At 37.9% G+C, this 17,632-nt stretch overlaps 1 protein-coding gene across 1 annotated transcript; it reads right to left on the minus strand.

Moving 5' to 3' along the window:
* Nucleotides 1–3,797: 3,797 nt before the first annotated feature.
* On the minus strand, nt 3,798–14,377 carry LOC146627663 (CD44 antigen-like). The gene is made up of 8 exons (XM_085357283.1): nt 14,029–14,377; nt 7,714–7,879; nt 7,159–7,301; nt 6,979–7,038; nt 5,379–5,675; nt 4,593–4,667; nt 4,383–4,461; nt 3,798–4,257 (listed from the first exon to the last, which is right to left on the minus strand). The coding sequence occupies exons 1-8, from the start codon at nt 14,099–14,101 to the stop codon at nt 4,065–4,067; spliced, it is 1,086 nt and encodes a 361-aa protein (XP_085213409.1). The 5' UTR covers nt 14,102–14,377; the 3' UTR covers nt 3,798–4,064.
* Nucleotides 14,378–17,632: the final 3,255 nt, after the last annotated feature.

Consider the following 17,632-nt stretch of genomic DNA (forward strand, 5'->3'; position numbering starts at 1 on the left):
TGTTGTTATCTTGATGTAAAGGCAGAGGTTATGTGTGGGTGAAATTCACTGTTGAGAAAAAAAAATGAATTCTTTTCTCAGTTTATGGTATACATAAAAATCTGTTTCTACATATCAATAAGTGTTGTACCTTTGGTGTACATATACAAATATAACTAATAAATGTTGATTGATAACTAAATTGCAGCTGTTTTGAGACTTTCTTTCTTTCTTTGTTTTACAACAATTTTTGCACAAAAAAGAAATACATGTATGCTATATTGTGTTTAGTTTTTATTAACTAGTTGTTTTAGTGTAGTATTACTGTATAAACATTTCTAGTAGATTTTATCTTTTATTATTTTTGATTAAGAAGGTAAGGGAGAAAACAGACAGTGAAGTATTTACTGCTTGTTTAAGCTACTCTATCCCATTTTGCTATTAATATTGATCGTATTAATCTTCATTAAGGCAACAAACGGTACACATTTTGTTTAGGTGGTGAACTTGCTAAAGAAAAAAAAGGAACGGATTTGTTGACCCCATTATGCATTGTGAACAAACTCCAAAGCGTCATTGCTTCTAAGCTAATGTGGGAATCCATCAGATAGCCTACTGAATTAGCCTCTGGGCAACTGGTGATTCTGTCGGGCTTCCAGTATAACTAGCTGATGTCTGGAGCCAAGATTTCAATTTATGCCAGTTTTTATCTTCCAGCTGAATACAGATAAATGTGATAAAAGCTAATGAAAAGCTAAATCATTGGCAGAAGATTATTGGTGGCAGTCCCACATCCCAATAGTCTTTATAGACATTAGTTCCATATTGGGTTTTACATAGAGAAATGTTGTATGTTCCTTTATAAGTAAGTCATTGCTTTTGAAAATTGGCCATTAAATAGAGTGACAGTAAATTTCTGTGGCTTTTTTTTTTTGTTGAAATATAGAGAATTAAACACATAAAATATGACATTTGTGTTGCAGAATGTGGCACAATTCCTCTTTCTGTTCTTAAATATTGGGTGAATTAAAAAAAAGAGAATGCACCTGATTAAGGCTAGAAATGGTTTACTACAAATAAACATAGACTGTATATAAAAGATGAACACTTTCCCCTCTTTTCAATGTTTTTTCTTTTTGCATATTCGTTACATTTACATGATTCAGATCATCAAACAAGTTTTGATATTAGATAAAATATAAGATAACCCAAGTAACTATAAAATGCCATTTATAAATTATAAGTTCATGTCTTCAGGAGGAAAAACTATCCTACCTGGCCCTATGCATAATCAATAATTGCCCCATAACCTAAAAACTCGTGCCACCAACATGAAACTCCAATCAAGTATTTGTGATAACTAGCAAACTTTTTCACATCTTCACCTTTGAACTCTCCCACGGATGCCATTTTTCCACTGCCTTTCTTAAAGTTGACTCATGAATGCTGACCTTAACTGAGAGAAGTAAGTTCTTTAGATGTTGTTCTGGATTCTTTTGTGACCTTCAGGATTAGTTGTCTGTTTTGGAGGAATTCTGGTAGGCTGGCCACTCCTGGGAAGGTTCACTAAAGTTTTCTCCATTTGTGGAGAATGCCTCTAATCAGGGTTCCCTGGAGTCCCAGAGCCTTAGAAATTGCTTTGTAACACATTCCAGACTGCTAGATGGGTTATTCCATCTCAATCAGCAAATTTTTAGAACATTTTCTGCTCGACCTTCTCTACTTTGCATAAAAATCATAAAACAAGTTGCTGTGAAATTTTACTTTTCAAGGACTATAAAGATAAAAGCCTGAAATTTTCATTGGCCTGTATCAGTATTTCTAATGGGAAAAGACACTAAAAAATTATTTGCTGGCTGGGTAAATAAAATATGAAAAAAGTAATCAAGTTGTTCTGTCTAGTATTTGAACCTAGACTAATAAAAAGATATTACATGTACAGGTAGGTTTGAATAGTATATTTTTTTTACCCCTTAAAAAAGAAATCATTGTTTAAAAACGACATTTAATATTTACTCAAACTATTTTTGTCTGTTATTAACATTTTCTTTATGATCTAAAACATGCAAGTGTAACAAATATGCAAAAAAAAAAAAATGAAATCAGGATGGGGCAAATACTTTATACAACACTGTAAATAGATGAACCACCCCTTGCTAACTATTAAAACTAATTCTGATTCAAGGGCTTCTCCATTATCCATCAGTGTCAGTGAATTAGACAGTGTACTGTGCAATAAATGCATGGAAAAAAAAACAGTAATACTTCTCTGTTGTCATTGTGACTACACTGCTTGCATTTTAATCCAGGAAAGAATCCTTCTCTGCCTTTCAAAATGGCCGTCTTTTTCTCTTTCTGACTTCTGTGTAAACATGTTCTCTTGTCACAGTGCTGGTACCATGGAAACTTCTCTTCCTGTTATGCAGCGCAGTGTAACCACTTGCATTTCCTTTCTGGCTACACCGATCGATTGCTCCCCTTGTCACTACACAAAAAGCAACAGCAATTACAGAGGGAACACCCCATTCCAGCAAATCTGTTTATGTACACATTTATTATTTAATTCAAGACTTTAGAAATTATTTCAATGACATGCGTTATTCTGTCATAAAGCTGGCTACTCTAATACATTTGCTACTTCTCTTCAAAGCAAATCATTTTAGAGAAAAAAGGAGGAATTCACAAACCTAAATCAGTTTACAATTCAAAAAAAGGTTGGCGGACAGGAATTGATCTCGATAGGAAACAATGTATATTTTAGCTTTGAGAAGGTCAGTAGAAAAGAATGCAGCATTTGGTTTACATGTTTGAGCAACTGGCACATCAGGCTTGAGCAAAGCACATAAGTGTCATCATTACAAACCCCTCTCTTGGGAACACATAGACAGTATTGTTGCAGTCTTTTTCTCTTGAAACAACCTTTCACATACAGTACAAGCATATGTTATTATGTGCAATTTGGTTCAGTATACAAAGACAAGCACCTGTCACTTGTGTGGCAAATTTGGCATTGGAAATGGTTAATGTGCTATAGATAGAGTCAAATTGTTTCTTTTGTGCTGTCCTTTAGCCCCAATGAATGTACACACTGTGTATATAGTATGGTTACATCTTTACTATGATTCTTCTTATCCTCAGGATAACATCAAGGTATCCTCATATTTGCAACTCAGTATAAATGTACATTATTTTAACTGACTTCAGTGATGCATAAATTTTGGATGCCTTAAATTATGACTATTGCAAAATCACAATTGTTTCATAATTGCATCCTCAGTGTTTTTTTTTTAGATATAGCTTCTAATTAAATGACCCTTGGAAACCTCCTTAAAACAGGTACTAAACCCTTACTATAAAAAAACAAAACAAAACAAAAACACACATGGAGCTATTGCTAAATCATTTTCAACATACATACTTTATATACAGAGATCAAGAAAAAGCTGCATAAATTAAGGTAGTGACATCCCCAGTTTTCTTGAACATGGAAAATAACTTTTCAGTTCTCAGGAAATGTTTGAAATATACACAAGCCATTAACAATAGCAAAGAAAATAAATTAAATACTTGGGGGGCTGGTGGCTTAACATTGTTGATGTAAGTTAAAGAAGATAAATCAGTTCGCATTGCTGATTTCATCTTTTCCATTTAGGCTGAATTGCAAATTTTGGGATCCATCTTATCTAAAAGAGGTGAACATTATCTAAATTTGCTGTCACTCCTCATGCCCCCTATAAACACTTGCGCCTGTGGCTTTATCATCAATAAAGCATACAAATGTACAAACGCGAAAACTAACAAAAAATACATTTACAACCCCTGAGCAACATTCAGTCTGTGCTACCAGACAAAATGTTGCCCGTAAAAGACATGGTCCTACCTAGAATCAGCTGCTTCAGACCCACTGGAGTACTGAAGCCAAGCCTCAGCTAGACAGTCTCTGTAACACCCTTCAGTGCTTGCCACCAAAAGCAATTTTATCCCCTTGAAACTGGAGCCCCTGCCCCCACCCATCTACTGTCTCGATCATCTCCTCACTTTGACACTCCTCCTCTAACTGACTATCGTCTTCATGCGCTCATCCCTCATGCCAGCTGCTCTTTATCTGTCGACTCTCCCAGAGTGATGACAGTGAACTCCTCTGTGTTGCCGTTCTCCTGGACCTTCTCCTTGCTCATGAGGGTCACCATTTCCTGGTTCTGGGAGCCAGATGCTGCTGCTCCATTGCCTTCACCTGTGTCTTTTGTGATCATCAGGGTTTGCGTCTTGCCGCATAAGCTGCCAAAACACATTTAGATACATATATAATTAATGTCAGTTTTTGCAATGCCTCACTGTATATAGAGGGGTGTTTTACTAGGTCTTAATTGTCAGTCCTATTATGATGGTAATCCAAGTCATACCTTTTTCTCTTGGCGACAGCTGCACATAGAAGAATAATAATGATGACTGCCAAAATCACTAGAATAATAACAATCCAATCTAGAAGGAGACATAAAAGTTAGGATTAAAAGGGGTAAAAATTACTGTCAGTCCAGAGTGTAAATAGGATTGCATAGTATTACATAGCTGCAATGACTCTTTATATGGTATATGTGAAATAATTTGCTTACTTGAGTCACTGCCGCTCGGTGACTTAGGTTTTTCAGTAGAAACTGCCATGCGGCCTTTGCCATCTTTTGGGGGCGCTGATATCAACAAAACAAGAGATATTCAGTTTATATCATCCTAAAATAAACCATTTATTGGCATATAGATGTCTCAAAAATAAATATATCTTAAATATTACCATTCCCATTTAATTTCCTTTTCTCTCTGAGTGGACCAGACTGGTGTGCATTACTAGATACTACAAACTGCAAAAATATCAATAAAGCTGCTTCCCCCTCTGCATTATCTCTCCCAAAGTGTCACTTATAATACTGTTATTAGGCCTTTAATAAAACTTATTTGAGTTAAGGTGTCAGTGCCTTCAGCAAATTAAATTGTACAACTCAAACTAACACAAGGGGGCATCCTAAGTTCTAAAACTTACTTTAGCCATCCCCAGACCTGTTGCATGAGATGTCATCATGGTGCATTATGACAGTATTTTTCTATGTTAAGTTATAAAATTATAAACAATTTGACATTATTGAAATTAAACATTATCATTTTTCATTATTCTATCTTTGGAATATACAAAAATAGAAGAATGTAGGGCAAATAACACATGACCTGAGTTCAGTACAGTCTCTAGGAGAAATCGGCCTTGTATACTATGGCAAAGCATTATACTGTCATTATATTTTATCAGTATAGATTATCAAAATCATGAAGAGTACATCTCAATCCTGAACTGAACTGCATTCATATAAAAATCTCTTTGTTCTGAGTTTTGTGCTGTATGTTTTTCTTACATTTTGTTGTGGAAGAATATTCGTCATTTGTCTCATCCCCAAGAGGAGTTTGCATTTCCTTAGTTGTTGAAACTGTTGTAAACTGTTCCAACTCATTCGACACCCCCCCTGATCCACTGTCGATTTCTGCAGGACTGGAAGTGGACTGGACTGGAAATGTACTCATACTGATGGTCTCAGTCTCTTCAGTAGTCTCTGCATCAGGACCTTTAAATAAATCCTCTGTAGTATTAAAAGTTGAGAGAGTTGTGTCTGTCTCATTTTCAAGAGCTTGAGGTGTAGTTGTCATCGTTTTAACTGTGGTTGATGTTGGGTTTTCAGGATGCAGGGAGGAATCAGAAAAGAAAGATTCATGCATGGTTTAATGGTTATAACGAAACACAATTTTTACATTTGATAATATACTATATTACTTTGATAATATTGACTATTAATGGACATCAAAAGTAACTTAAAGTGACTTAGCAAGAAGCAAGAAGAATATTCGTTTTGTTTCAAGGATTTCAATTTTCTTTGCTTACAGTTTTTCAAATAATTATGCAATGCTACAAAATGATCTTTCATGTTAATGATATCCCACATTCACACATGTATCCTGCCTCTCATTCTATAGGAGCTGGGATGGTCTCAAGCTCCTTAGTGCCTTTAACTGGATAAGTGGAAAAATTGGTGAATGATTGGATGCTAATGATATATGCCAAAATGTATTGTGACAATTAAAGGCATTCTATTCTATTGTTCTGTTTCACTACATCCCAAAAGTGCTCTATTGGACTGAGATCCGGTGACTGGTGACCTCGTTGCCATGCTTAGGAACCAGATTAAGATGATTAACAACATGCTACATTACCCTGCTGGAAACAGGCATCAGAAGATCTGTATACTGTGGTCATAAAAGAATGGACATGGGCAGCAAAAACACTCAGGTAGCCTGTGGTGTTTAAATAATATTCAATTGGTACCAAAGGACCCAGAGTGCCAAGAAAATATCAGGGGTGGAACATGGGGTGTTCTTCTGCTTCTGTAGCCCATCTGTTTCTAGGTGAACAGTTGTACCTAATTAAATAGTTCTTGAGTTCATCGTACATTCCAGATACAGATTATCATACAAGGCAATAATGATTTAGCCTTCACCATTATCATTACTAATATGACTTTGGTCATTATACACTATATTGTCAAAAGTATTCACTTGTCTACATACATATGAACTTGAGTGACATCCCACCCTTATTCCATAGGCGTGCTTTAAATCTCAGTGCTCTTCTGTCATTCTGCCTTTCAGACTTTGATTAATGCAACCCGCCTCCTCCCAATCTCCTCCTCACCCTGGTCACTCAGAACAACACCTCACCACCTCATTTTCATCTTCATCACCACCAGCTTCAACACTCTGAGGGTTCCTCTCCTAATTCCTTTCACCAATGGGATTCTGCTCTGCTGTGATGGATCATCGGAGGCTAATCACCAAATTTCTTAATTAAATTCTGTATCATAAAAAATGTTCACGTTCACTTTTTGCAAATAACCTCTCCTTATTAAACTATGGATGCCAGATGTATTAAAGCAAGGAGAGAGGGAATGGGTTTACTTTGCTTACCTGGTGGATTTTTGATTTTTTTCAAATCAAATTCTTTGGTGCAGTTCCGCTTTGATCCAGCTGAAAACATCACCAAAAAGCCAAGTTCAATTAAATCTAGACTGAAAATTTACAAGACAATTTGTATGCTATTGTTTGACTGCAGCTGGGTAACAGCTTAATTCATTTTGGTAAAGTTACCATTTTCATCAAAGCAGTAGACATCATATTTCTCATCAGGCTGTACTTTTGGATTTATAATTAAACCAATCATGTTCCGTGAACAATTTTCGTGGCGCTTGTGTCTGAGGATGACGATGCTCATATTGCTGATCCAGCCGTTCCTAAACAGATACAATAATATTGTTAGTAATATTCTGATATTAAAATGATTGTACATTTGTTAATGGTGGATGCAAACTATCAAATTAAATCATGCTAAAACACATCCCACAACTAACAGAGTTGATGGGAAGGTGGTTTCCTCAACTGAAGGGTCAGTGATGGTCAATAGTGGTAACTTTTATTTGTGCACATTTTAGCTAAAGGGACACACACAAAAAACACAAGAGGACCCAAAAGCATCACATGATTTAAATTAGGGTCTATATTGCAAAATCAAAACCAAAAATGAAAAAAAAAAAATCCCCAAAAAGGGGGGATCCGAGAAGGAAGAAAATAAATTTCAGTTACAACAATTTAGCTCGTAATCGTGAATACAAATACACATTTTTAGAAAAATGCTTGTTGATGCACCTGCAGGTTTGCATAGATGCATTATAGGCCTCCTGGACTTCTTCTAGGGTTGCAATGGTGCTCGTCTGTTGCTCACACACTTTTTTAGCCATGTCAAAGTCCAAAGAGTGACGTTCCTTTCCTTCAGCCCGGAAAACTCCAGCAATGCTGCAGGTTCGGGCAGTCACTACAGGGAGAAACAGAAAAAAAAATTGAATCGGTTTTACTGGTTTGATCTCTATTCACTACACAGGCCACTTGCAGTAACACATAGAGAAGACTTGTTATTTGGGTGAAGGGATTTGGAGAAAATTACAGCAAATCAAACAGAATCGCAATTCAACATGTAGTGATAATAATAATAAACTACTAAGACTAACAATACTTACACTACTGATCATAATGATAATATAATACATACTTATCATGACTAAGGTAGTACAAACAACCACAACTATAGATTTTAGCTTAAGAGTTCACACATCACAATGTATGCTTCCCACGCCTGGAAAGTACACAAAACAAAACAAAAACATCATTAAGTAACCGCTTCGTTAAAAGAACACTTTTTTGGCATAAACATGCTTTATGTCCTTACAGTGAATCCACAAAAAAGTAAGTGTCACAGAGTGCCACACACTATGTGTTCTGTGTCATGTGAGGTAATTTATATAAGTTAGTCTACAGCAAAATGAAGCAAACTTTGTGATGCTGACATGCAAACTAGGGTTAGCAAATGAGCAATGAGCTAACAGAAGTTTGTGTACACATAGCTACTCCTGTCATAGAGCCACAGGTGCACGGTGTACACACACACACACACACACACACACACACACACACACACACACACACACACACACGCACACACACAATGTAACCGTTGGTATTGGCAAAAAATCAATTTTAGAATTTAAGCACCTGGAGATTTTCTTGCTTGTTTAAATTTGTTGCCATGGTAGGTTTCACAATGCCTTAATCACACATCACACAGGAAAATGATGCACATGATTTACTATCTTAACTTCCTGCAGTCAAGTGTGAAAGCGTAAAACTGATCATACTGTTGCTCCTTGTTCCTTCCTTCAGAGCAAATGGGTCTCTTGGAGGAGAAATATGCAATAACCAAAGTTAGCTGATCAGAAACTTGTTGAAACTGTTCCACAAAACTAAAAATGACACCACACCTTCCTTGTTAGTTGGAGTAAAAAAGTAAAAAGGTAAAAACAGACAAACCAGAAAATCTTCTCTATAGTGAAAATCAGTAAAATACTCTGGATAGACCCCAAAACACTCTTTGGCAACACAAAATGCAACTTTAAAAAATGTCTTTATACAGCAATACAATTCTCCTGCAATCAATACAACATGAAATAAACCAGATCACATTTTAGCTGTAGTACAGGGGTTTCCAACTCCAGGCCTCAAAGCCTGGTGTCCTGCAGGATTTAGATCTCACCCTGGGTCAGCACATCTGAATCAAAGATTAGTTCATTACCAGGCCTCTGGAGACCCTAAAGACATGTTGAAGAGCAATTTAGCCATTTAAATTACTGTGTTGGATCAAGGACACATCTAAAACCTGCTGGACAGCGTCCCTTGAGGCCTAGAGTTGAACACCTCTGCTGTGCTATGAAAAAATTAATGAAGTTGTTTATTTAGAGGCAGTAAAGAATAATTGTAAGGATTTCTGAGACTTATATTGCAGTATATAAACAGAAAAAGACATACTACCAGGAAATATTTAAGGTACATAAATTCTTCAAAATGTATCGAAAAGCATCATGTGAAACCTCATCAACCATATCTTGATGATTATTAATTGAAATAAATTAATAATCAATCAAGCTTTATCTTTCATAGTGACGTGAGTGCACAGATTAACAGCATCTCAAACATAATACTTGATGCAGTGCTTAATGTAGCAGCAATAATCATAAATCAGATTCCTATTCTATTTTATGTTTTATCAGTGAAGCAAAATGTGATGTCTGCATCTGCAAATCATTTGGAGTAAACTGCCCATAAGTAGCCTAATGTCAATACGTTCAATGATTAGGGAGTATATCTGCAAACATTAACCAGCATTAAACTATAAAGTTATATAACTCATAAATCATTTTCATTAAAACAACTTGATTCTAAGCCATGCTTGATAAGAGAACATGTTAATCATTCAATTTTTCATGTAACTGTACTGTAAAGAGTTACCAAAAAGACAAATATTAATTTTGCTTTAGTGTAATCTTCCTTTTCTCCATTCCAAACATTGAGATGCATATAAAAATGTTATTTTTAATTTGATAGCATGCTCATCTCCTTGAAATAAAGACAGGAGTCTTATAAACCGCCGGATATGATTAAAAAATAGGTCCACCTACTTTCCACTGGCTGTTATGAGTAAACAGAGCACTAGCAACAAACGGAAGTTGAGATCTCTGCTGTTATAAGCAGTTAGGCAAAAAACAAAAGGCAGTGCAACTTTTATTGCAGAGCAATTTCTGATCTTTGCCCTCGCTAACTCCCTCGCCGCCACCACTATTTTATCTCTCACTTTCACACATATGCACACACACCTGAAAGAACTTCAACGTTTGCTGCCACACTGTGTTTCTCGCAAAAACACACAACTGCCCTGCCCAGAGAGATCAAAGCGGGCATGGCTCTGTGCGATGAAAAAGAGGCTGACATGAATCTTAGAAGTAATCATTAGTATGCAGAGAGAACAGTCATGGGTGTTTTTATACAGCCCAGAAACCTGTTGTGCCAAGGCACTGACTCTCCCAAAGGCTCTATTGTCACCTAATGGAGTTGAAACCAAGGAGACTGAGAAGTCTGTAGATACAAAGCCTAAGAGAAAGAGAGCTTTAGCACAGCTTCTTGCCAAAACCTCCAGCTGCTGTAGAAGTAATTGACAAGCCTGACTCTCAACCCTCACTTTTTTCCTGCTCTCTCTCATTCTGTCTTGTTTTCTTTCATTACTCTCTGCTTGTCTTTTCTAGGGCAGCAATAAAGTACAATTTGCCCCCTGCGCACAGGTGCGCAAACAGACAAGCGCATCACAGACACACGTGCGCAGGAACAGTCACTGATAATTTCTTCTTGGTTTCACGTGGCACGCCATGGAAAACAGGAACACACACACACACGGGTTGTGTTTATTTTTATTCTCTTATCCACATTTTCTGAGGTGCACTTTACTGAAAAGGGAAGCAGCAAAGTCGTGCAGTGGTTAGCGCTGGCACTTCACAACAAGAACACTGTGGTTAGCTGGGGGCTTTCTGTGTGGAGTGTACATGTCCAAATTTGTGCACGACAGGTTGATTTGTGATTCTATACTGGCCGTAGTTTTCTTTTGTCAGGCCCGTGACACACTGGCGGTGTGTCCTGAGTTTACCTTTCCTCTCACTCTGTGACAGCTGAGATAGGCTCCAGCCTCCTGTGATCCTAAGTGAGATAAGTAATGAAACCTTGCACATAAAGTATGACTCACAACATTTCTAAAAATATTAATTTATACGTGGGAATTCAATGCTTGAACAGAAAATCAGCTGCACGTGTCCCACAACCACATTAACATTCATTTTATTCATCAGCTATTTGTGAGAGAGGGTCCTTCAGGTCATAGCTCCCACAATGCTCCAGTATCCTACATTCTCACACTAAAGTGAAGTTGCTCTGTAAGCAGATGTGTCTTTCCCTCCATTCGTCACACCAAAAGTCCAATGGGCCAGTGGGACAGGTGAAACACAAGCTCTTATGAAAATATGCCTGTATGCATGCACACACACAAACACATCAAGGTCACAAGGACTGTTATTATCTGACTTTCACTCTAAACTGTCATTTCCTTTCCCACCTCCAGGCTTCCTGCACCACCTACCCAATTCATTTTCCTTTTCTCAACAAAAATACCATATTTATCAGATTTATCAACTCTGTCAGATGTACTTTCATACCCTTTCACAGCCTTTTTCTAAACTTTAAATCTAAATAAAAAAACAAATAAATAAAGTTGAATAGTAAAGTTAAAAAAGTGGAAGTACCACATTATCTCTTGCAGACGTCCTTTTGATTGGCTGACAAAGGTATAAACCATCAAACTGATACATTTACAAGAGGAAAGATCAATTTTAAACACATTTTCATGAATACCAACATTTTTATTTTTCATTCAAGAGTTTTACTTGAGCTTTTTTTCAAGAGCTTTCTGTTACTCCTGAAAAAAAACAACCTTTGTCTCACATTATGGGAAGTAAGTGGAAGTCACTTCTTAGCTTACAAACTGTATGATGTAACAGGGAAATTCATTTAGCTTCCTCTAAAAGTCAAGAAATAACTGTCATCAGTTATTCTTTTTGTTTTAATGAAATGTTAGCCTAGCTTCACTCAGCAAACAAGAATCACATCAACCTTATTTCCTAATTTTGCAAAGGCATAACTTACTTTATCTCTCAAAATCTCGGATTCGAGTATTATTCACATTTCCATTTCCTGTGTGGTACAAGTTTCAGCTGAACCACAGATTACCAGAACTTTTTCTAAGAAAGCATGCTTGTAACACAGACTTTGATGCATAAAAGAAAGACAAAGAGCAGAGGTCACATACTAATAGGAAGGTTGAAACATGCAAAACAGGAAAAAAAAGGTGAGCAACTCTAAAACTTATAACAAACTGTAATGATGCATGGACACGGAAACTCATTCATACCAGAGGTTATATTGGTGGAAGAGACACGTGTCTGGTGGTACTCAGAGCCTACAAATTACAAGCCCTCTTTGTGAGTGCCTGCACTGGAGCTTTGACCATCCTTCACCTCAAAACCTAACACAAGTACGGCAGCAGGGGTTTCTAATCCAAAGAGGCAAATACTCAGCCACAATCCACTTTAGGCCAAGACCATGTACATTATGGAGACTGATCTTGCTCTTTAACAAAGGCTACAGTGTTTCTCTAACTGAGTGCCTTATTGTTTCATTAGGATCAATTATCGATCTTTACCTATTGATAGATATTTACGAATGATCACATATGAAAGATTTCACACACTCTCACCGCTGGATGAATTATTGGAAAGTAGCAATAGATTTGATTCAATTTAAATATGGGTCTTACTGCATCCCTGGCAAAAGGCCATGCAGTTATATATTAATTTAAACTGATCAAATAAATTACATGAACTGCTGGGTAAAAAATTTATATGACAGCCTTTAGGGCATTTGCAGCCGTTACTACGGACTATTTATATGATATATTACTTATAAATCTTCACAGAACCATTTCCTGAAGCCACGTAATAACTATCTTTAAAACTATCTAGATATCTTGTGGATGTCTGGGGTGGTCACTGGTCCACAAGACCTGCTCTCATTTCTGTGCTTGTGGCAAAAAAGATGTTGTCTGGATCAGGATGAGTAGTAATCACTGCAGGACACTTAAGTTTCCAGACACCAATTACTCTGACACTCAGACGCTGAGATACAGACGCAGACACACATGCACGCAGCTACACAATCCACAACGAGTCTTGAGGGGCAAACACATGTTGAAGCACTATGGGGGAAAGTGGATCCACCCCCCTCCTCCTTCCTACATGCACTTGACTTCACATACATGAGCGATTCAGGTAGGTAGACTCATATTTGCCTTTAAATCCGGGTCAAATTCATGGCTTGGTGTTGATTGTTCTCTGGTGCAGTGCCAAAGGCAGTCTCTATGAACAACCTCACCACCAGCTCCTGAGAGAATAAGCCAGACAAGCCCCAGACCTGTTTGATTCTGTACCAGCTTCACCTCCTGAGATATACCGCTCCAAGCAACAAATCCAATCAAAACCTTACACAGAAATAGCATGTGTGACAGAGACAAAGAAAAAAGAGACAGACAGAGAGACATTGCCAGGGTGATTACATCCTTTGTGTTAGAGGATGTAGCATTAAGCGTGGCAGCAAAGAAAAAAAAATCTCCTTCTGCTTCTACTTTAAAGCTAAACTGGTCATCCAAAACCGCGATAAGGTTCACTTGCCAGCGTGCGAACAGAGAGTGAGCAAGAGCGCCTATCTCCTTTGTGTCTATCAGGAGTCTCAGACTGCCAGACTGTCTGTGCTGGTGTTGCTCACACTGTCTCGCCGGCATCTACACATGCATTCTACAAGCAGCAGAGCAGAGTCTCTTTCTTTTAAGTGGTGTCTTTTTCCACAGAGTAATAACAGTGTCTGGTTAAAATCTTTTCAGAAATTCCTGCTGCCTGAGAGACCGGTACAATTTAGGCAAAATAAGAAAAATAAATCCCCATACAAAGCGAAATCCACTGGGAAAAGGCACAATCTCCTCACCTTGAATTTCTGACCTGGAGGAGGCCAGTAATCCCAACATGACCCCCAAGATAAGCGTCCACATCCTGGGCATTGCGATTGCTGATGAGCTGGGTGAGTAGCAGTAAAGGTGTTTAACAGTTCTCCTGTGGTCCCGTCTTCTTTCAGCCAGGAGTGACGGTTGGTGTGTGTGTGTGTGTGTGTGTGTGTTTGTGCGTGTGGGTGTGTGTCAGAGTAAAAGAGAGCAAATGAGTAAGAGAACAGAAAAGAGAGACAGAGAGGAAACCTGGTGCTGTGGAGGAGAGTTGCTGTGAGTGTCTGGTAGCTGGTGGAGCTGACTCAGATTTTACCCCAACTTTTCGATTCTCTGCCTGAGAGACCAGTGGCACACCACATAGAAGAGTGATTCATTTGAGCACACACCCTTGTGCCTCTCCCACACTTGCCCCACCCCCCTGCTGCCCCACCTCACACAGACTCCCCCTCTCTTCCTCTCACTTGCTTCCCGTTTCTACAGTTTGCAATGAATAAGATGAACGTCATCTCTTCTTCTGTCTGGCTGCTTATCCTCTCCCTGCTTCCCTACCGCTCCGCTGCCTTGTCTCCTAGCACCCCCCCCCCAACTTCCCCTTTTCATGTTCTTGACAGTTTTAAAAGAGCCCATCTGTTTTCTCTTTAATCCTCACTCTATTGTCATCAGATTTTTTTGCTTCCTTTTTTGTCTTGTGCTCCTTTGCACTTTTTCTGTCTCTATGTCTATTTTTTTTTTTTTGCCTGCGTGACCAATTATAAGAGGTCAAATCCATTTCACAGACACACCTCATCATCAGCTTCAACTTCTTACTGCACCTTTATCTCTCTGTGTGTGTGTCCGACATCTGCCTTGAACATTGCAAACACTTCAAAGATACAGATCCATCAATGGAAATGTGTTCAAGACACAACTTTATTAAAAATCTGCATACAGAAAGCACCTTGAAACTTTTCACTTTTCATGCAATGGTGCCTGTTAACGCAGAACAATGTGTGGTGCTATCTCAACAACTAGAGGTTTCACTACCATCATGAGAAACCTGTCTCAAATCTATCTTTAGGTTTAACATTTCACTTCATCAGGATGATGGATAAAGCCACCTCAGATTACCGGAATCTCCCCAGTGACACATCTTGTGATTTTGCATGTGATTGCGCAATATCTCAAGTAAACAGTGCGGTGAGAAAGCACAAGTGACTGTCTGTGTTCCCGGGAGTTCCATATCAACCATAAAGTATGTCTAATGGCTCAGCATGGCCAGTACCTCTGTAGTCATGGGAACAGAATTCAAATAATAAGTGACCTGGCCCTTCAGTTGAAAACCGTTATTAGTGCATTACTTTATTACTTTAGCTTTTATATCTTACATCTCAGCATTTTCCCACTCATTTAAATCACAATTTCCCTCACAGTTGACTTGCAGACTCTTTTACATATGCTTTTCAATGTGAAACTCCTTACATGCTTTAGCGGTCCAACACAGGAAGTGTAAGGTTACCATTGCACCAAGGTTAAGTGTCAACAGCTCTAGTAAGGGTGCAAGTAAGCAACAGTTGGCACAGCAGCACGGTGTACTGAGTAAAATGCTCACCAATCATTCCAACGTGCCTGAAATAAAACTCTACATCTTAACCAGCTCATTATTCGTACCGTCATTGTACAAAAAACACAGTCCATTGTAAGCACCTGTGAGTTATTCTCGCATTCGAGAACCATTTAAAGTTTCATCTGAAATACTGACTTGGAGACAGCATTAACTCAAAAGTTAAGAGATTACTAAAGAAGTTCCTAGGAGTTGGCTGACATACCAAAAATGTGAGCATCGTGCCTGAGTAGGGAGATCCCCATTCGGAATTGTCCCATAGTTCAAGTTAAGTGAAAAAGGAGACTGAGGTGCAAAAGAAAACATACAGTAAACATCACTATCACGATCACCCTGTGCTTTGAACCCATAGTTCATGGCCATTCATGTAATAGGTTTTGAAATATCTTTGTAATTGGCAATTAAGCTGAGTGATCAACCAACTGGATGTTGCCATCCCTAGAGTCAAGTGTCCAACATATGCAAAAGCACAGAATACACCAAGGACACACAAATATCTGCTTCAAAGTCTTAATTATAATCTCTAAACGACATCTCATGATTTGGATTAAATGATTTGTATAGGTATAATCTCATGATTTGTATATGATTAGCATGTAAGAGAAGCATCAGTTGGACTTATTTTTGAGCAATGCTACTGCTACATCTGATGGAGAAAAGCTGAGAACTGAGCCCATCCTTGAATATATATATATAAATTAAATTATTAAGTTATTAAGTTTTTGCTGCTTATCTATGCAAAAAAAAAATAAACAAATGTAACTAGGTATCTGAGTTATTCACACTCCTACATCACAAATATAGCTTACTTCCTGTTTTACTGTTGCCATAGTGACATGACAGTTTATCCTACAAGACAGAATGCAAGTAAACATGTTTGCAATACTAGAAACCATAAAAACCCCTATTTATTTCAACTTCCTTTTTTTACACCTCATAACACAGATGCATTTCCTGCCTTTCCTAGTGTGATTAGTATATCTTGCTCTTAACCTTTGACTGGAAATGGGCTATACTGACATTTAAAAAATGAAACATCACTCAAATAATCTGAAAAAGGTCCCCCCCCCAAAAAAAGAAAGAAAGAAAGAAAGAAAAAGAACAGGAGAAACAATGACAACAAGCTTCTGAAGACCAAATGTTTGTATAGAATGATCAAGAGCTGTCTAGCATGTTTCCTTCTCAGCACAATGTCTGCCCCAGTCTCACAGGAGAAACAACAATGATTTAAACTGAAATGATGATCCACTGCTTTAATGAATAGTTGGGTCAATGAGTAACATTTGCCACGACTGCTGAAGCCTCTCTTAAACAGCTGTACATACACAGTCCCATATAAGCTAGACTGAGCCAAGGAGAGGCTAACTTGGTCAACACTCCAGCACAATGGAATGCACAAAACTCTCAATCACCGTCAGTTTATACAAGTAAAATAAACTTGCTCTTCCTAGTTGAACCCATCGTGTTTAAGAGCTCGTATGAACATGAAAATGGGCTAATGACTAAGTGGGTCATATTTCCCATTCAACCGTGATTTAGGTTGTAAACCCTATTCATAACCACATAGGCTGCAATGATGGCTTGAAAAATAACAAATTGCAGATAACCTTCAAGGGTTATCATGTGGCTATTGCTGGTGTATGGCAGTGAAAAGAAAAGCAAAGAACACAAAGGAACACTGGGGGATACAATATATGAGTAAATCCCTAATTAAACATCAGACTCCTGAGTCACTGATTATAAAAAAAGGAACTTTCCCATGATGTTAACTAAATGAGATCACACACATACGCTGACACCGTGTTTGGGAATCCTTGTGGTAATTTAGGCTGCATATTGGCAACTCCTTAGAATTCCTTTTAGGCAGCGTGCCTTTTTCCTTTCGACCAGAGCCGTTACTGGAATTTGAGCTAAAAGAGACTGCAAGATGTCCAAATAAGTGCAGAGCAGTGAGACAAACATTCAACATTCACAGTCTAAACATGTGA

Source organism: Diplotaxodon limnothrissa, linkage group LG7 (genome assembly GCF_057381915.1).
Source record: "Diplotaxodon limnothrissa isolate DT_005_m linkage group LG7, D_limnothrissa_male_GT1.1, whole genome shotgun sequence".
Lineage (NCBI taxonomy): Eukaryota > Metazoa > Chordata > Actinopteri > Cichliformes > Cichlidae > Diplotaxodon > Diplotaxodon limnothrissa.